At 47.7% G+C, this 20,469-nt stretch overlaps 1 protein-coding gene and 1 long non-coding RNA gene across 3 annotated transcripts in view; one reads left to right on the top strand and one right to left on the bottom strand.

Annotated features, from left to right (window-relative positions):
- PPP1R13B (protein phosphatase 1 regulatory subunit 13B) overlaps positions 1-12,696 on the bottom strand; it is a 75,478-nt gene extending 62,782 nt beyond the window's left edge. The window contains exon 1 of one of the 2 annotated variants that reach the window (XM_033850553.2): positions 12,483-12,696. In XM_033850553.2, coding sequence (XP_033706444.1) covers positions 12,483-12,491 — 9 coding nt within the window. In that variant the 5' untranslated portion in view covers positions 12,492-12,696. The remainder of the gene's footprint in view (positions 1-12,482) is intronic. The other variant, XM_033850554.2, reaches the window with a different exon arrangement.
- A 76-nt stretch (positions 12,697-12,772) lies between these two features.
- On the top strand, positions 12,773-15,313 carry LOC117311000 (uncharacterized). The gene is made up of 2 exons (XR_004524982.2): positions 12,773-13,104; positions 14,761-15,313. It is a non-coding gene; the product is annotated as an uncharacterized lncRNA (long non-coding RNA).
- Positions 15,314-20,469: the final 5,156 nt, after the last annotated feature.

Below are 20,469 nucleotides of genomic sequence, written 5' to 3'. Positions count from 1 at the left end.
TGAATAGAGTTCCCCATGCTATTCAGTAGGTTCTTATTAATTATCTGTTCTATATATAGTAGTGTGTATATGTCATTCCGAATCTCCCGATTTATCCCTCCTCCTTCCTTTCCCCCTTGGTAACCACAAGTTTGTTTTCTACATCTGTGACTCAACTGCTGTTTTGTAAACAGGTTCATTTGTACCATATTTCTTTTTTTTCTAATGTGTCTCTTTTCTTTAAATTATAAATTTATTTACTTATTTTTTGGTTGTGTTGGGTCTTCATTGCCGTGCGTGGGCTTTCTCAAGCTGAGGCGAGCAGGGAATACTTACTCTTCGTTGTGGTGTGCGTGCTTCTCTTTGCGGTGGCTTCTCTTGTTGCAGAGTTCTAGGTGCACGGGCTTCAGTAGTTGTGGCACACAGGCTCAGGAGTCATGGTTCGCAGGCTCTCGAGCACAGGCTCAGTAGTCATGGGGCATGGGCTTAGTTTCTCCGCGGCATGTGGGATCTTCCCGGACCAGGGCCCGAACCCATGTCCCCTGCATTGGCAGGCAGCTTCTTGACCACTGCGCCACCAGGGAAGCCCTGTACCATTTCTTTAAATTCCACATGGAAGCGCTATCATATGATATTTGTCTTTCTCTGTCTGACTTACTTCACTCACTATTACAATCTCTAGGTCCATCCATGTTGCTGCAAATGGCATTATTTCGTTCTTTGTTTATGGCTAATACTCCATTGTATATATGTACCACATCTTCTTTATCCATTCCTCTGTCGATGGACATTTAGATGGACCACTGCGCCACCAGGGCGCCTATTTTTTGATTGGGTTGTTTTTTGATATTAAACATGAGCTGTTTGTATATTTTGGAGATTAATCCCTTGTCAGTCGCTTCGTTTGCAAATATTTTCTCCCATTATGTGCGTTTTCTTTTCGTTGTGCTGATGGTTTCCTTTACTGTGCAAAAGCTTCTAAGTTTAATTAAGCCCCATTTGTTTATTTCTGTTTTTATTTTCATTACTCCAGGAGGTGGACCAAAAAAGATTTTTCTGCGATTTATGTTAGAGGGTGTTCTGCCTATGTTTTCCTCTAAGAGTTTTATAGTATCTGGTCTTACATTTAGGTCTTTAATCCATTTTGAGTTTATTTTTGTGTATGGAGATTATGCTCTAAGCAGAGAGTCTGCTTAACTGTTCCACAGACCACCAATCAATGACAGATGAAAACAGCCATGATTAAATAAACCCCATTAGGCACTGCCTTCTTCTGTGCCAAAAACTTGACATTTAAATAACCATACCCTAATTTGGTTATGTTTCCAGCCATGCTTCACTCTAGAAGGTGATAAAGGACCTCCTCTTAAATGTCTTCCACAGTGTTCTTTTTATATTTTGGGTTTACTTTTGCTATCCTTTTCTACTCTATTTACAAATGACAGTAGAAGGTGAAACTCTCAAAATAATTCAGTGTTAGAATATACTGAAGGAAAACTGAACTAGGTAGTCTTCCCAGACATACTAGGGCTGATGAAGTGTTTCTGAGAGAGAGTAGTTTAACTGTAACAGTACTAGTAGTTAAATGTTGATAAAATCATCCTCTCAAATTTTTCCTAATTAGAATCCTAAATCCTTTAATTATTAATTACACTATTTCTGTGGTTGTTAAGCACCCTTAATGTCCCAGCAAACAATAAAATTAGTTACCCAAAGACATCAATTAGAATATATCCTCACAAAATTACAATTTTTCACCTGTGAAAACTTGTTAAATACCTATCTAAATTAAGCAGTCTCCAAAGCAAAAATGTTTTTTAAATGTACTGAATCAAGATCATTTAACATTTTGGAGATGCTCAACATTTGGAGGATAAAAGCACACATCTATAGTGCTTATTATAATAGACCAGGCACTGTTATAGGTTCTTTATATATAACTCATTTAATACTTACAAAACCAGCGAGGTAGGTACTACTATGACCTCCATTTTACAGATGAGGACACTAAGACACAGAGAGATTAACTCACCCGAGATCACATAGGTAGGAAATTAAATAGTTGAAATTCAAGCCCAGACAGTCTACCCCCAAATCCGTGCTCTTTAACTACTGCATTACACTGTCCCTCAATAGTTTTTCGAAAATAAAAGCAAAAATTAGTAAATGAAAACTACTATAATAAAACCCAGGGACTTCGCTGGTGGCACAGTGGTTAAGAATCTGCCTGCCAATGCAGGAGACACAGGTTTGAGCAGTGATCTGGGAAGATCCCACATGCTGCGGAGCGGCTGGGCCCATGAACCACAACTACTGAGCTTGCGCTCTGGAGCCCACGAGCCACAACTACTGAGCCCACGTGCCACACTACTGAAGCCCGCACGCCTAGAGCCCGTGCTCCACAAGAGAAGCCACCACAACGAAGAGTAGCCCCCTGCTTGCTGCAACTAGAGAAAGCCCGCGCACAGCAATGAAGACCCAACGCGGCCAAAAATAAATAATTAATTAAAAAAATAAATAAAACAAAACACCAGCCATGTATAATCCTTGAGGAATTAATTCTTATGAATGATAGCATTCTCTGAATAGCTGAGCATCTAACCCCTTTGTCTGAGCCAAAATCTGAAACTGTGCTGTCCATTTGATATGGCCACTAGGCACACATGGCTACTGAGAACTTGAAATGTGGCTAGTCCAAAATCAGGTGTGCTGTATGTATACAATGTGTCCTGGAATTTGAGAGGCTTAGTATGAAAAAAATGAATGTAAAACACCTCACCCATCATGTTTTAATATTAAATGCATGTTTAAATAATTTTTGGATATAGTGAGTTAAATAAAATATATTATTAAAATTAATTTCACTTTTTTATGTGGCTACCAGAAAATTTAAAATTGCATTTTTGGCTCACATTATGTTCCTACTGGACAGAGCTCATCTAAAATGTGTCCAGCTGCTGTCTACATTACTGATATTATTTAGTCTTTTCTTGATGACTCAGTCATCATGAGGACCTTTAACCACCACCCTGTGTGTAGTCTGTAATCTGTCATTGTGCTATCTTTGGTGTTGACTGAGGTCAGGGTGCCCACCCTCAGACCACAACCTCAGGTTTTCTTAAAGCTGTTTCTTTCTACGGTTTCCAGCAGCATGTCTGCCCACAGCTACACCCCTCCAGCAACCTTGGATGCAGCTTCTAAAGATTTAGAAGCCAGGTAAATTAGAACTAACACCTACGAATCAATGATAAGTGAGGGCTGAGGAGGATCACCTCCAAGTTAGCTTCAACGCATGATTCTTTGACAACTACTTTGACTGCTCGGAGACCCTTTTCTGCCTTGACTATCCTGGTAGACTCTTCTCATTGATTCCAGACACTTAATGCCAACTTTAACATAAATTAGAGCATTTACAACTCTCCTTAAAATCCTGCAACGGTAGTTTCAGTTAGAGATGAAAAAGTTCTGAAGATGAATGGTGGCGATGGCTACTGAACAATGTGAATGTGCTTAATTCCGCAGAACTGTACACTTAAAAATGGTTAAAATGGTAAATTTTGTTATGTATATTTTACCGCAGTTTAAAAAAAAACAACCAACTTCAACAGTTTCATATCTTTCTCAGGATCAAGTTCAAACTTTCATGCAGGTCACACATGGCCCTCAGAATCTGACCTCTACTGACCTCCTTTCTAGCCCCCTTGCTTCATCTGGCCTTAAGCTCCAAGCAACTTCCCTCAATATACTACACCAATTCAGATCTCAATGCCCTGCAAACATTAAGGCCTCTACCTAAAATCCCTTCTTCCTCATCCTTCTCAACTCCATTCAAATGTCACCTCCTCTGTGAAAATTCCCCCGACATCCCAAGGCTGAGAAGACTCCTCTCACCACTGTGCCCTGCCGTACATAGCTTGTACTCTGCCAGGCGCACAGTCTTTATCTTTCAGAATGGCACTTTTTATTTACATGATTGTTCCCCACCGTGAGCTCACTGAGAGCAGGGACTGTGCCAGCCCTGGCACAGACCCAGCATATAAGGGATGTGCCCTAAATGCCTGCTGAGGTCATTCAGTAAACAAGTACTTACTGAATGCCGACCAGAGGCAGGCAGTATCCTAAGCACTGGGGATCCTGCAGTGGGAAAAGAAAATGAAGCCCCACTTTCATGGAGCCTCCACAAATATCTGCTAGGTGGACATAAGTACTATAAAGAAAAATGAAGTACAATCAGGGAGGGACATTTTATACAGGGTGGCCTGGAACGTGCCAATTAGGTAGAGACCAGAGAGCAGGGGGTGAGCTTTTCTGCTGACAAAACACTGAGTGAAGTGAATCTGAGCTGGTTTTGAGCTGTGGTCTGGATAACAGAGGGTACTGGAAAGAGAAGGTAAACCTTCATTTCTAAGAAACACAAACCATCCGGCTCTGTCCTATCAACTTGATAGATTTTGCAATTAACACCTAGTTCTCCTGGCAGAGAGAACACAGGTATTCTACCTAGGTGGCGTAAAGTTCACTTATGGTCCTTTGCTGACTGAATCCTCTCTGCCATGAGGCCTTATGGTTGCTAGAGAAAACTAAGAGGAGCAGATGTTATCAACAGAATGCACTAAGCAGTTGACAATCCTCACAACCACGTTTTGAAATACACTGCTATTAAAACCCATTTTTAAAGAGGAAAATAAGACACAAAGAGGTTAAATAATTTGTCCAAGGTCACAGAGCTGGTAAGTGGCAAAGCTAGACTTTGAAACCAGACAGTCTTAGCTTCAGAGTTTGAGCTGATAATCACTATGCCCCCTGTTTTACATCTGTATTTCTATCATAAATACTCTGTTCGTATTGTTGGGTTTTTTTTTTCTGTTAATCCTGAAATCATCACACTTTACTTCATCGTTCTTCACATTTTGACAAAATCTCACTTCTCATTCCTATTCTAACACAAAAATCTGTCTATATTTTGATCATTTGAGTTTAATTTTTTTTTGAGTTTAATTATTTACTGATGTTATTTTCAAGACTGCCATGAGATAGAACTATAAGCATGCAATAGAGCAAAAAGCAAAATACAAACTATCAATACAGAGACACAGATTACACTGCTATAAAAAGTGTGCATATATACTCCACAAAGATGGAGGAGGCCCAGGCCAGCCACTGTCCCATGAAGCTGGGTCTAGCGGGGGCTCTGGGTGGGGCTGATCAGGCAAAATGACAAGTACAAGGGATGACACATGTGTGTGGCATGCCACAAATGCCCAGGCAGTAATCTAGAACACCAAAAACACAACATTAAAAATCACTTAATATAGGGCAAATGATTTTTTTAACTCAATATGTTTATTTTACCTTAAGATTTAAGAGTAACATTTTTCAGGCAGGATATAGCAGGCATCTCAAGCTCAACACACCCAGAATAAACCTCATTCATCCCCTTACAGCCCTCTAAACCTATTCCTTCTCACGTGTTCTCTATCTTGGTTACAGGAAAGACAAGCCCGGCTGCTGAAGCAATAAACCTGTTATCCTCAACTCCAGCCACTGTACTTCCTTCCTGTTAATCACACACACTTACACGTCAGTACACACACTCACATGTACGCACACTCTCACACACCCTCTCACTCCATCAGATCTATTTTACCTCCTATTGACTGGCTCTTTCCCTTGACCTTCATGTCAAGTCTGACCTGCACCAGCTGGTCTCCTAACTGTTCTTCCTGTTTCTTTTTAATTTCCCTTCCTCCACAGTCCATCCCCCGGCCTTGGCTCCAGAATTCTCCCTCTACCATACAAATTTGACTGCATCATTCCACTTCTTAAAAACATTTGGTGGTTTCTGATCACCCACGGGATCAAGTGCGAACCCCATTAGAACACACACACACCTCTTCACAATGGGGTCTGACACTACTTTCCACATCATACCTTCTTTCATTCAAAACATCGTCACCAAACACCAACTATGTGGCCAGTCACTGGGACAGGCACTGGTGGTAAATAGCAAATAAAAAGAGACAGCTCCTGCTGCCATGAAAATTACAGTCTAGGACAAGAAAGACATTTACCAGTCACACAAACAAATGTTTAAGACTGCACTACAAGTATTGCAAAGGTAGACCAGGCAAAATGTTCTGGAATCAAATAGTGGCAAAGGTTGTACAATCTTGTAAATACACTGAAAACCACTAAATTGTGCACCTTAAAAGGTAAATTTTATGGTATGTGAATTATATCTTCAAAAAAAAAAAAGGCACACCAGGTTGAAGGCCTCTACTGGTGTATTTGGCCAAGGCAAAGATGGGAAAGCTTTCCAGAGGAAATGAAACTTATTACATATAACTAACATTTGCATTTACCACACAACAGGCACCTTTTGCTGTAATAATCCATCTGATCCTCCTAACAACCCTAAGGTTACTATTATTATTATCCTCAGTTTAAAGACAAAGAACTGAGGAATCAAGTAACTTTACCCAGGGTCAGAGAGCCAATAAACGGTGATGTCAGAATCCACACTTCAGCCAACTGACACCAGGGCCCATACTCTGCTACAGTGAAGTCACCTGGGCAATGCCTGCTATTCAGAGCTACTTATGATACAATAAGTAAACCACTGTGTTTCATTTCTTCCAAAAGAAATTTCTCTCCACGTCCTCTATAAGGCCCTTAAAAGGCCCTTTAAGATCCTAACTCATCCGCTCACCACCATTACCTTCCTGACTTCATCTTCTCCACTCTCGCGCCCCGCCCCCCCACATACTCTGCTCCAGCCACAAAGGCCTCCTTTTGTTTCTCCAGAATGTTGGGCACACTCCTACCACAGGGCCTTTGCATTTGCTTGACCTACTATGACTGCAATCACAACATATGTTATAAATCATGATGCTGCCGAAACTTCAGTTAACATTTTCTCTAGACACACTTAACAATACTCCTAGCAAGACCCTGTTCTGAATTAGACACTAACATTTCGAATGTCTCTTATTAATTTTAATCAAAACTACCTCATTTTCCAGTCTTTTATTGTTCTGTATGATGTCACCATGCAAAGATTTTTATTTTACAAAATCTAGTAACAGCAGCTTTTGCTTACCAATTAGTGTGAACAACAGTCATACGGCTATCTTTGCAGTGAAATAAAACAAAGCAATGGAGCCAAGAAAGTGTCACAATAGAACCTGATTACCACCATTCCTCTGTTCAGCCCTAGAACCATAGTTTGTGAAATAACTATGGCAACAGCACTTCAAGGCATCAAAATCCCACCAAAATTTGCTGGGAAGTTACTGCCCATCTGTGCAAACACACAAAACTGCATGTTGACAACCAGTTATATAACTTCAATACAGTAACCTGGTGATATTTTAAGTTTCTATCATGCTAAAAATTCTAAGTAACTCTTAGGCATATATGCTGGCATAAACTTTTCAAAGTAGGACGCTGAGGAAAAAAGAGACATTTAACACATTTACATTTAAAATAGACTTGTCGGGCTTCCCCGGTGGCGCAGTGGTTGGGAGTCTGCCTGCCGATGCAGGGGACGCGGGTTTGTGCCCCGGTCCGGGAAGATTCCACATGCTGCAGAGCGGCTGGGCCCGTGAGCCATGGCTGCTGAGCCTGCGTGTCCGGAGCCTGTGTTCCGCAACGGGAGAGGCCACAACAGTGAGAGGCCCGCGTATCGCAAAAACAAACAAACAAAAAACCAAAAAAACAGAGTTGTCCCCAAACTCAAGATGGCGAAAACTATCGCCTTTTATCAAAAAGATTCACCATGAGAATCTTTTAAATATTAAGCTCCATTTGAGCTAAGCATCAGGGGAAAATATTTAGCCCAATTCAACTTACCAGCACCTCTAGCAAAATGCCTTGACTACATAGCAAGTAAGTGACTGGTACAACGGCTAGGAGCAAAGGCTTTTCAGTCAGACAGTTTGTTTTCAAACCTTGTTTTACCACTTACTATCTGGGGGACCTTAGCCAAGTTTTACTTCCTGAGCCTCAGTTCTCCATAAAAATAGAGACACCACCACAAAGCCTATAAGATGCAGTGCTTTAGCGCATAATGACAAACACCATACACTGACTGCTCACTATAACTAAACTGAATTGTAGGAAGTTAAATAGCTGCAAAACTTTGTTGCTTGGGCTTCCCTGGTGGCGCAGTGGTTGAGAGTCCGCCTGCCGATGTAGGGGACACGGGTTCGTGCCCCGGTCCGGGAAAATCCCACAGGCTGCGGAGCGGCTGGGCTCGTGAGCCATGGCCGCTGAGCCTGTGCTCCGCAACGGGAGAGGCCCCAACAGTGAGAGGCCCAAGTGCCGCTAAAAAAACAACAACAACAACAACAACAAAAAAAAAACTTTGTTGCTGTACTTAATACTGTAGTCTTCAGAAGAGTTATCCCTATAGACTAGTCTTTATTTCAATAAAACTGTACTAATAAAATCTTTTTTTTTTTTTTTTTTGCGGTACGTGGGCCTTTCACTGTTGTGGCCTCTCCCGTTGCGGAGCACAGGCTCCGGACGTGCAGGCTCAGCGGCCATGGCTCACGGGCCCAGCCGCTCCAAGGCCTGTGGGATCTTCCCGGACCGGGGCACAAACCCGTGTCCCCTGCAACGGCAGGTGGACTCTCAACCACTGCGCCACCAGAGAAGCCCAATAAAATCTTTTATATACACATCTTTGTATGAGCGAAGCTCTGCTTTTCCTTTTGTGAATTTTTTGGGCACTCCAAAGGCTAGAAATAGTTTTATTATTTTAAATGGTAATATTATGTTCGTAATTTTGTCTTAAAGAAACCAGTTAAAAAAAAAATCTTCTCTAGTCCTGTGTTTTGTTTACTGAGTTAGCCTGTAAATTCAAGCCTATCAAATGACTTAATGATTAAGCAGGACTTCCCTGGTGGCACAGTGGTTAAGAATCCGCCTGCCAATGCAGGGGACACAGGTTTGAGCCCTGGTCCGGGAAGATCCCACATGCCGCGGAGCAACTAAGCCTGTGCGCCACAACTACTGAGCCTGTGTTCTAGAGCCTGTGAGCCACAACTACTGAGCCCACATGCCACAACTACTGAAGCCTGAACGCCTAGAGCCCATGCTCCGCATGCAGTGAAAGGCCACCGCAATGAGAAGCCTGCACACCATAATGAAGAGTAGCTCCCGCTCGCCTCAACTAGAGAAAGCCCGCGTGCAGCAACAAAGACCCAACGCAGACAAAAATAAATAAATAAATTTAGTTTTTAAAAAAATTCTTATTTCTATCAAATCTGTTTAGGTATGGCCTAAATGATTTCAGGTCTAGACTTTAGGGACCAGCCAACGAGTAATCTTTAAAGTATAGCCCTCTTTTTTCCTTGGGAAAACAGTTTTAAAATGTCACCCACTGAAAAAAGGTGAATGACCACAAATACTAAAATGCCATAATATTTTAATAAGGGAAAATTCCAAAATACAGCTTTGTTTAAAAGTAGACAATCATGAAACTTTGTGTAACAGGCAAATTGAACATTTCTACAAAGACATTATTGTGTCAGATGAGAACACAGCCAGATACTTATTTCCAACAGCTGAGAGACTGGGTGCTGCAGTAAGCCATCTGATCAATTAAAAGTTATTACAGACTCTCAAATAAGTAGAATATACTCTAAACCTGTGTTGTTCAATAGAGTAGCCACCAGCTACATGTAGCTACTGAGCACTTGAAATGTCCTAATCTGAAATGAGGTGTGCTATATATGTAAAACTTTACTGGATTCACACTGGCTTTCAATGACTTAGTACCAAAAAAAAGTAAAATATCCATTAGTAAATTTTTCATACTGATTACATGTTAAAATGATAATATTTTTGATATACTGAGTTAATAAAAGATACTATTAAAAATAATACCAAGGGCTTCCCTGGTGGCGCAGTGGTTGAGAGTCCGCCTGCCGATGCAGGGGACGCGGGTTCGTGCCCCGGTCTGGGAAGATCCCACATGCCACGGAGCGGCTGGGCCCGTGAGCCATGGCCGTTGAGCCTGCGCGTCCGGAGCCTGTGCTCCGCAACGGGAGAGGCCTCAGCAGTGAGAGGCCCGCGTACCGCAAATAATAATAATAATAATACCAATTACTAGAAAAACTTAAGTCCCATTTGTGTCACTCATTACATTCCTATTGGGTAGTGCTACTCTATACAAACTATGCAAAATGCGATCTAACCCTCCTTTGATGATTCATGACGATGATGATGAACACCAAATATATAATAAAGAAAAAATCTCATTTATACCTTGGATACATAGTTTAAGATAGTATCAAGTAAGAATGGCGTGTTCTTAAAACTTCTATTAAATTTACAACCAACGCCAACTACATTTATAGAGGAAGGACTCAATCCTAAAAGTCGTACTTTTAGGGAACAAGAAGGAAATACAAAGTAAAGACCACAAAAGAGGGACTAAGAGAAATACCATCTGTTTCTAGAAGGCATTTAAAAATAAAAGCAGTGTGTTTTAAATAGTAGGCCTGTTTTTTAAAAACAACATTTGATTATTATGAGTATCATAAAGAAATTTCCCAATTGCCAGCTAAGCAAACGTCGTAAAAAGGGAACCTGGTAAGGTTCAGACTAGAAATTCTAACTATGTGAGGAATAGAAGTAAAATGTCTGAGTGTACCATATGGAAAATGTAAGCCAAATTTCTTAACAGGGTATTTAAAATGAAACATCATACAATGATGAAACCAGTCAAAATTTTATAGATATCCTTCAATATTACTATGGCATCAACTGTTACAGGATTTAACTAAAAGTGGTTTCAAAATTCCAAAACACCATAGTGCCTTTTCCAAATCTAGCCAGTGAGAAATAGGGAGGGAACTGTTTCCAAACGCCTTATCTTGCAGATGTTAAAATTAGAAATTGACAATTCAGAGCCATATTAACCATAAAAAATATTTGCAGGGCATTCTGTTTGACAAGCACTATTGGACACATCATCCTTTTTGATCCTCAGGACAGCCCTCAGATATTGGGATGTTTTTATCCCTGCTTTAGAGGTAATTCCAGGCTTGGAGACCTTGACTTGTTCAAGGTCACATTGCTAAAAAGTAGCAGAACCAGTACTTGATTCTGGTTCTTCTGAGGCTCATCCAGTTCTCCTTCCATTACAAGACAATCACTCATTTAAAACCAAACGTTTAAAAATACAACAAGCTCTGATGCCAAAGAAGGATCTAAGGATCAACTAGGTCAAACCTTAAGACTCTGCAAACACGGTGTGTTGGAATCAGTTCAAAAAGGGGAGAAGAGATTATCAAGAGACAGGAAATGACTTGAAAGATCAGGGAAAAAAAATTCTGATCTAAATGTCCTTGGGTGCAGGCATAGCAGAATAACAGTATTCAAGCAGAAAATGCAGAGAAACGGTACTTTCCTTCTGAAATGTGATTTTCAATGTAGAAATTGTAGGCTAAAAGAACGATTTTGTTGTTACTTTACTATAAATGTGTTTGAGAATTTTACTTAATATACAGGCACTCAGAAAACCAATACATCCAACAGGGTACCACCAGCCCTTCATTTTTTTCACATGACATTTACTTCACAAAAAGCCAGATGAAAAAATTATAATTCAGCACCCACTGCTATTTAGATTACAGGTAAAGGAAAAGGTCAGGTAGGAGAATGGCAAATTTAATAAGCACTGTCTTCTTCCTAGTACAACGCAACCTTGAGGGCAGGACAAAGGCGGCACCACCACAAACGAACCTAGTTCAACCTTCAAAGCACACTGACAACAGGCCAGTTAACGCAAAATGTACAAATCTCGAAGGCACGGTGAAAGGGAATTCCTAAAACGGCTCTCTAAATCCATTCCTAAGTAAGGAATGTAAAGTAAATTCCTAAATATAATACAACAGGATTCCAGAATCAGGAAAGGGCTACGGAGAAATGTGGGTTTCTAGCGTGGGAACACCACACGGGGGTGCCCACACTGCCGACACCAAATACGACACCGGCCCATTTCAGGCGGGGGGCAGAGGCGCCTCGAGACCCCGAAACGGGGCGAGCGCCAAACGACACCCCTGCCTCCCCGTCCGACCCCCCGCCGGGACGCACGGGGAAAACCGACCGGCTCCAATTTCACCTCCGGCTTCCCCTCCCGGGCAGTGCGGCCGGGGAGGCTCGGCAGGAAGGGCCGCACCGCGGCCAAGGGAGGGGGCGCCGGCCCGGGCCCCCCGCCCGGACCTACCCCCGACCACGCCGGCCCCCGCACCCGGACCCCGAAGCGACCCCCGAACCAAGGACCCCCGGACGCCGGCTCAGCCCTCGCTGACAGCCGGCGCCGCCCCACCTGCCCGCCCGGGGGGCGCCGGGGCCGGGCGCGCCCGCCAGGCCACTTCCTTCCCCGCCCGCCCGGCCCGCCGGGCTCGCGCGGGCACCGAGGGCCGGGAGCCGCGGGAGGAAGGAGGCTTGGCCAGCCGCCCGCGGAGGAAACCGCCGCCGCCCGCACCCACCGGCATCATCGCGGCGCGGGTCCGCGGCGCCCTCCGCCGCCTGACAGGACGCTCGGCGTCGCGCCGCGCCGCGCCCGCCGCTCCGGCCGCCTTCACAGGCCGCGCGCCCGCCGCCGCGCTCTCGGGCCCTCACGGCGAGGCGGCGGCTGCAGCGGGCTGCGGAGCCTGGCCGGCCCTGTCGTGGCCGCCGGCTCGCTGCGTCGCTGTCTCAGGACCGGTCGTCGTCGCCACCACCTCCGCCCGACCGCCTCCCGCCGCCAGCCCGCGGACTCCCCTCAGCCCCCGCAGGCCCTGCCCCCAGCGCGTCGCCCCACACGGGGCCAGCCGCCCCCTCCGATTGGCCCGACTGTGCTGGGGGCGGGTCCGGGGGTGGGGCATCTCTGCCCCGCCCGCCCAACCTCGCTCCCGGCCGCGGCCAGGTACGAGCGCGTCCGCGCTCCCGCGGGCGGGCGGGGGAGGGGCGGGAGTGCTGCGGAAGCTGGACCGCTGCCCCGCCCGGCGTGACGGCCTGTGGCCTCCAGGCCGTGCGGGGCCAAGATCCCGGACCCTCGGAGACGTCGGGCATGGGAAAACCGAGGTCCAAAGAAGGAAGGGTCCGGCCGGGGCACCGCAGCGGGTCACGGTAGGGCCGAGACTCGAACCCCAACTCAGGGAGGCCAGAGGGGGCGGGGCGCATCCCGTGGCGACGGCGCGCGCGCCCGCCTTTGACCGCGTCCTGACCCCCGGCTCCCGGCGCCCGGTGGGGCTGCAGGTCAGGGGCCGAATTGGAAGGGTGTAGGTGCGCCCCAAACCATGCAAGTGACCCGGCTCCGCATTGCTCAAGATGAACCCACGAACCGGCGTGGCGCTCGGTCCCTGGGCACCTGTTCCCCGACACCACTACCTCCCCGCGTGTTCTGCGACTCCCGCTGCCCTTTCCCTACGGCCAGCCGATCTTCCCGGGCACGTGACCGCTCTTCAGCCTTGGCCCTTCACACAGGCGATACCCCCGGCCTAGAATGCCTGTGCGCACCTGTACCAGCATCCTTCGATGCTCAGACGTCTCCGGGCAGCGCCCAGTCCGTCTCTCCAGGGTCCGGGTCTCTCTTTACAGCCCTCTCTCCCGTGACGCCACCCACTCAGGTCTGAGCGCCCGAGTAACAGAGGCCAGGGCAGGGGCTGAGCAGACTCTCAGTGAAGGCCGGCCAATGGGCAGGCATCCTTTCTGTGCCCTCCACACTGTACCACTCACTGGAACCCTGAGAGAGATGAGATGGTAACTGATGCACTCCACAGGCAGCTCTAAAACTTCCTTGAGCATCCGGAGCATAGGGGTCTGTTTATGGCCCCAAACCCACCTTGGGAAGGGCTCAGCTACTTAGAGGTGACAGCAGGTGGTGGTCAGAGTCCATCCCTAGCCTGTCTGCTCCTTTGAGGGGCCTGAGGCTGCTGGGTGGGGCTGAGGGACAAAGAGGCCAGAGAGCAACACCATACTCCTCTTGGCCAAGGGGGTTAGTGGTTGAGAGTGTAGGACTTTCCAGTTAGACAGACACTGCCTCGGCCACACCCTCACAGTATGATCTTAGACAAGCTACATCTTCTCTCTGTATCTCAATTTGCCCATCTCTGTAATGGGAAATTACAGGAATCATAACACCTGCCTCATATTTAGGGAGATTTAGCAGTTTGTGGCCCATGGGAGCTGCTCCATAAATAGTAGTTTTCTGTAGTTACGCTATCATTAGCAAGCAGGCTTAGTATATACATGGATCCCAGGTAATCCCCTGAGAGAGGGATTATGCAGGGATTTTAAAATTTATACACACTGGGCCTCGATGGCTAATGACACATCTCTCCTGGGAGCAGGGTTTGGAGAGAAGAGGAAGCTCTAGGTAACGGGAGATCCTAGGTTGAAAGTCAGAGACCTGGGTTCCAATTCCAGCTCTACTTCTGACTCCCTGTGTGGCCCTAAGCAACTTGCATCTCTTCTCTGGGTGTCAGTTTCCCCATCTCTAACCAGGAAGGGGTTAGATTCCGGATCTCTGAGGGTCTTTCAGCCCTGACATGCTATGGTCACAAGTCGTGAAGGAGTGGGTACCGGCCCACTAAGCCAGGCAAGGGACAGGCTTTGCCAGGGCACGGCAGAGAAGCGCCACCTGGGATGAGGTGGTCAAAATGAGCTCACTCTCCTGAGAAGGGGAGGCTTGGCCATTGGATTCCCACTCTTGCCTGTAGGACCTGTGGGCACAGACAGTGGCAGCTGCCCTGCTCTCACACCAAGGTACTCTCTGTCCTCCAGGCAGGCACCTTCTGAAGACAGGCTGGTCACCGGCCCGCCACAGAGGCTCTCCAGCTGCTGCCACTCCTCTCCATCCTGCTGCAAGCTCCAAGCATCAGGCCCCATCACCTGGTACCCAGACCAAGGTCGTACATAATTGGCCTCCCTTCTCTGACCTCCACGCCTGGACCATCCCACACATGGACATAATTAGGTCACACACAAACACCCCGACCCTGCAAAGCCCTCTGTGTCTCCACATCACCCAGATTAAAGTTCACAAGAGGCCCTTCAGGAGTCACTGTTGATGCTGGGATGTGGTTTTTAGGGTGGTCTAAGAAGATGTTTGGGTTGTTCAGAGAGGAATACTAGCAAAACAGTTCAGCAAAGGAGAGCGAGGCAGGTGGGATAGCTTATGCGTGCTCGGCCAATTCTTGGTAATTGTTGAATCTGTGTGATGGGTACATGGGATACATTGTCCTTTTCTCTCTACTTTGTATGTTTGAACTATTTTATATTTAAAAAAATGATTACTCTTTAAAGCAAATAAAAAACCCATTTGGGGAGAAAATCAGTATAGATTCATATTTGCATAAAGGAATTCTTGAATGATCAGGAACACTAATAAAGTAATGATTGCAGATGGGAATGGGAACTGGGTGGATTAGGGACAGAAATCAGAGTAAGAATTTTCACTATTACTTTTTTAAAATATTTATTTATTTATTATTTATTTTATGTTTATTTTGGCTGCGCCTGGTCTTAGTTGTGGCATGCGGGGTCTTTTATTTGAGGCATGCGGACTCCTTGGTTGTGGCTTGCATGTGGAATCTAGTTCCCCAACCAGGGATCGAACCCCGGGCCCCCTGCATTGGGAGCGCGGAGTTTTACCCACTGGATCACCAGGGAAGTCCCAAATTTTCACTATTGCTTTTTTTTTTTTTTTTTTTTTTTGCGGTACGTGGTCCTCTCACTGTTGTGGCCTCTCCCGTTGCGGGGCACAGGCTCCGGACGCGCAGGCTCAGCGGCCATGGCTCACGGGCCCAGCCGCTCCGCGGCATGTGGGATCTTCCCGGACCGGGGCGTGAACCTGTGTCCCCTGCATCGGCAGGCGGACTCTCAACCACTGCGCCACCAGGGAAGCCCCACTATTGCTTTTTAAAAGTAAACTTTATAGCAGTTTTAGATTTACAGAAGACTTGCAAAGATAATACAGAGTTCCCATCTTCCTTCCCCCAGCCTCCACCCTATTTTCCCTACTATTAACATCTTATATTAGTGTGGTACATTCATTAAAACTAATGAACCAATATTGATACATTTTTATTAACTAAGTCCATACTTTATTCATTGGGTAAATTCCCTTAGTTTTACCCAATGTCCTTTGTTCCAGGATCCCATCCAGGACACCACATTACACTTAGTGATGTCACCTTCGGCTCCTCTTGGCTGTGACACTTCCCCAGACCTTCCTTATTTTTTATGACCTTGACAATTAATGAGGAATACTGGTTAGGTACTTTGTAGAATATTTCTCACTTGAGATTTAGCTGCTATTTTCCTCATGATTAGATTGAGTTTATGGGATTTGGGGAGGAAGGTCACAGAGGTAAAATGCCATTTTCATCACATCATATCAAAGGTGCATACTATCAACCTGCCATTTCACTGTTGTGGTTGACCTGATCACCTGGTCACTATTACCTTTCCTGTTTGATTTTTGAACCAGGTGAATAAAGTACTATTTAAAATTTTAAAATTTCAATCTTAAGACCTGTATTAGTTTGCTAGGGCTGCCATAACAAAAGATCACAGCATGAGCGGCTTAAACAACAGAAATTTATTTTCTCACAGTTCTGGAGGCTGGAAGTCGTAGCTCAAGGTGTTGGCAAGGTTGGGTTCTTCTGAGGCCTGTCTCCTTGGCTTGCAGATGGCTGCCCTCTCGCCAGCTCTTCACATGGTCTTTTCTCTTGTGCACGCATCCCTGGTGTCTCACCCTGTTTTTATAAGGATATCAGTCTACTGGATTAGGGCCTATCCATATGGCCTCCATTGAATCTTTTTTTTTTTTTTTTTTTGGCTGCGTTGGGTCTTTGTTGCTGTGCACAGGCTTCTCTACTTGCGGCGGCGAGCGGGGGCTACTCTCCGTTGCAGTGCGCAGGCTTCTCATTGCGGTGGCTACTCTCCTTGCGGAGTACGGGCTCTAGGCATGCGGACTTCAGTAGTTGTGGCTCACGGACTTTAAAGCACAGGCTCAGTAGTTGTGGCACACGGGCTTAGTTGCTTTGCAGCATGTGGGATCTTCTGGACCAGGGATCGAACCCGTGTCCCCTGCATTGTTGGTAGGCGGATTCTTAACCACTGCGTCACCAGGGAAGCCCTCCATTGAATCTTGATTACCTCTTTAAAGGCCCTATCTCCAAATACAGTCACATTCAGAGGTGTGTTAGGGGTTAGGACCTCAACATATGAATCTCGGGGGGACACAATTCAGTCCCTAACAAGACACTTCATAGCCTGGCCCAGTCTACCTTCTACCTTTTCAGGTTAATCTCCTATGCTCCCAGCACCCCACGTCTGGAATTTTTTTTTTTTTTTTTTTTTTTTGGCCACTCAGCTTGTGGGATCTTAGTTCCCCAACTAGGGATCGGACTTGGGCCCCGGCAGTGAAAGCGTCGAGTCCTAGCCACTGGACTGCCAGGGAATTCCTGCACACCTGGATCTTATACCCCAGCCATCCAGAGGCTGGGCCCTCCCCTCGTCCAGGACCCTATGCCTACAGAAATGCTTCTGCAATTTCCTCAAGAAGTGCTACCTGCTCCTGTCACAATTCAAATCCTTCCTCTTCTTCAAGGTTTTTCCAGATTCCCCCCAGAAGAACTCACCTCTACCACCTTCCTCCAGACTGCTTAGACCTGGCTCTCTCGTCACATCCTGCTACCTTAGGTCTGGAGACGTACCTATCTCCCCCAGGGGCCAGTGGGCTCATTTAGGTAATAAGTGTTCACTGGCTTTCTCCAGTGTGCCCAGCACGGGTCCAGGCCCCGGCAACACAACCTTGAGTAAGACAAACATGGTCCCTGTTCTCACGGAGCTTATAGTCTGGTCAGGGAGAAGATGATAAACAAGAACGCAAGCAAATAAAATAACTCTTCAAATGCTGGTAAGCATATACAACAAACGCAGTAAACCAGATCAATGTGACAGAGATAACTGCTTTTGCCAGGAGAAGGTGACATTTGAGATGGGACTTGAATACTGAGGAGGCACCTTCTGGGGCTCCTGAGGAGGGGTACGTGAAGGAGGAGGGAGAACAGGTAAGAAAGGAATGAGCTGAGGGCAGCTCTGGGGGCAGCCCTGGGGGCTCAGCAGGCACAGCAGGGGAGAATGGAGGGAGGTGACGTCAGGTTTGGGTTTGTGGGCCAGGAGCCTGCATTTTATTCTGGGCAGGTAGAGAGACCAGATGTGTGTTTTCCAATGCCCAGTGGCCACCATGGGGAGGCTGGCTGGCGTGTGGCAAGAGTGGGGGAAGGAGGCCCCTTAGGGGGACTGAGGTGTAGGTGGTGGATGCAGGGAAGGGGTCCCATGTGGAATGTGCTTTTAAGGGGTGGGGCTTGAGAAGGAAGGACCTGGGACGGCCCCCAGCCTTCTGCCCAGTGCTGGGGGCTGGGGTTCAAGCGAGGCTGTCTGGTGCCCACAGAGCCTCCGGCATACTTAGCAAGCAGGAGCTAGTGGGTCCAGTGCTGACGTCCTGCTTGGCCACGTGGTCCCCGAAGGGCCACATTTCAGGACTCCCCTGCCTCTGACCAGGCTGAACCCGCTCCCCACCCAGCCTTTCATCCAGCACTCCAGGCAGGCGTCAGGCATGGCCCGGCCTCTCCCCTTCTCTGCCCACCATCCCTGACTGCTGCCTACCCCATCCCTTTTCTCCCCCTGCCCCACTGCAACAGGACACCCTCACCTCTCGTCTCCATTAAACTCTTTTCGGCCAGGGGGGTGTTTCTGATGTGGAAATCATACCTGCCGACTGCCCCAGTGGGACCCTCTCAGTGGCTCCCTTCAGGGGGCAGGGGGTTGTTAAACCCCTGCGGGTTTGGGCCTTCTCTCCCTGAAACAGGAGGGAAGGAGGCAGGGCACAACCTTTGAAAGAATGACATAGCCCGAGGACACGACACAAACTGATTAGAACCAAATGGCTCCAAGATGGTGGGCAAGTCGACTTTTTCCACTAGACCTTGAGCCTCAGTATATGCTCACATCAGCAAGCTAAATGACAAGCCCACGGGGGCCATGACGGTTCCAAGACTGAACTGACCAGAAGAATCAAAAAGTGGGCGGTGGTCCAATTCCTGGAAATCCCCGCCCCTTCCTAAAATAGCTGGAATACTCCTCCCACTCATTAGCCTATGAAATTACCCACCACTATAAAAACTGGCGACCCCGTACTCTGGTGCCTTTCTCACTTTCTGAGATGGCCCACACTCTCTGAAGTGTGTTTCTGTCTAAATAAATCCACTTCTTACCTATCACCTTGCCTCTCACTGAATTCTTTCTGCGATGAGATGTCAAGCACCTGAGCTCGATTAAGTCCTGAAACCAGGTGTGTGATCTCAGTTGGAAGACTGCGGGTTTTGGCTGCGTTGGAGTCCTGGGCGCGTGTGTTCGAGTCCCAACCTGAGGTGCATGGTTTCACCCCCCAGGCTCATTTCCCACCTCCACCAGCCCCAGGTGAACTCCTACCCCTCCCACTCCGCCTGAAGGCAGCCCGCCACCCCACAACCCCTGTGTCCCCTTCGTGCGGGGGTGGGGACAGTCTGGACGAAGCCTCGTGTCCCGCCCCCACAGTTCCAAGGGAAGCCTGATTCCACAAACCCTGGCTGCGAACCAATCGTGGTTCCGTTCGGTCCTCAGGGACATTAAAATAGTAATATTTTTGATCAAGGTGAGAAGAGAACTTGACAGGAACACAGCGATCTGCTTCCCGTGTTTTGCTCTGCTGGGCGGGCCCTGAGGGGGTGTGTCCGCCGCGGGGTCCTCCACGCCCAGCACCGAGTGGCGCCTAACGCGCACCCCACCGCCGCCTCCACCTCAGGAAACGCACAGCAGACCCCCAGGCAGACGAACCTCAGGGCGGGGGCTCGGCAGCTGGGGAGCTGCGTTCACTCCCACACAGGCCGCCGCTGCTGCCACGGGTGCAGAGGTGCCCGGTCACCGCCCCGGGGTCGGCGGTTCAGCGCTGGGGGAGGGGTCCACATGCCCAGGACGCGGCCAGTGCTCGGTACACAGAAGCCTCTGCTCATCCCCGCGGGGACCTCGTGAGGCAGGTGTTCGCCACTTGTGCAGGGTCACGGGGCGGGGACCTACGGTGGCTGGGGCTCTAACCTGACAGAGTCGGAGTCCGCCCCGCGGCCGCGGGTCCAGGCGCGCTCTTCCAATCGGACGCAGCCTCCGGGGCTCCCGGCGCCGCAGGCTCCGCCCAGGTGGGCGGGGCCTTCTCGCCCGGAGAGGGTCTTCGGGGCGCCTTGGCTAAGCCAGACACACACACGCACACGCACGCACACACACACACACACACACCCCACTACACCACTATACCACACACCACACACACATCACAGACCCCTCGTCCTGGTCTGAGGCCTGAACCGCATTCTGCTCTCCTCCTGGGATCCGCCTAGGGCCCCTGTGGGAAGGAGAGAAGCCAGTGCTGGGCCCAGACAGTCATTCCTT

This window comes from Tursiops truncatus, chromosome 2 (assembly GCF_011762595.2).
Source record: "Tursiops truncatus isolate mTurTru1 chromosome 2, mTurTru1.mat.Y, whole genome shotgun sequence".
Lineage (NCBI taxonomy): Eukaryota > Metazoa > Chordata > Mammalia > Artiodactyla > Delphinidae > Tursiops > Tursiops truncatus.
Note: the sequence above shows the minus strand (reverse complement) of the source record. Positions and strands in the feature narration are given on the sequence as shown.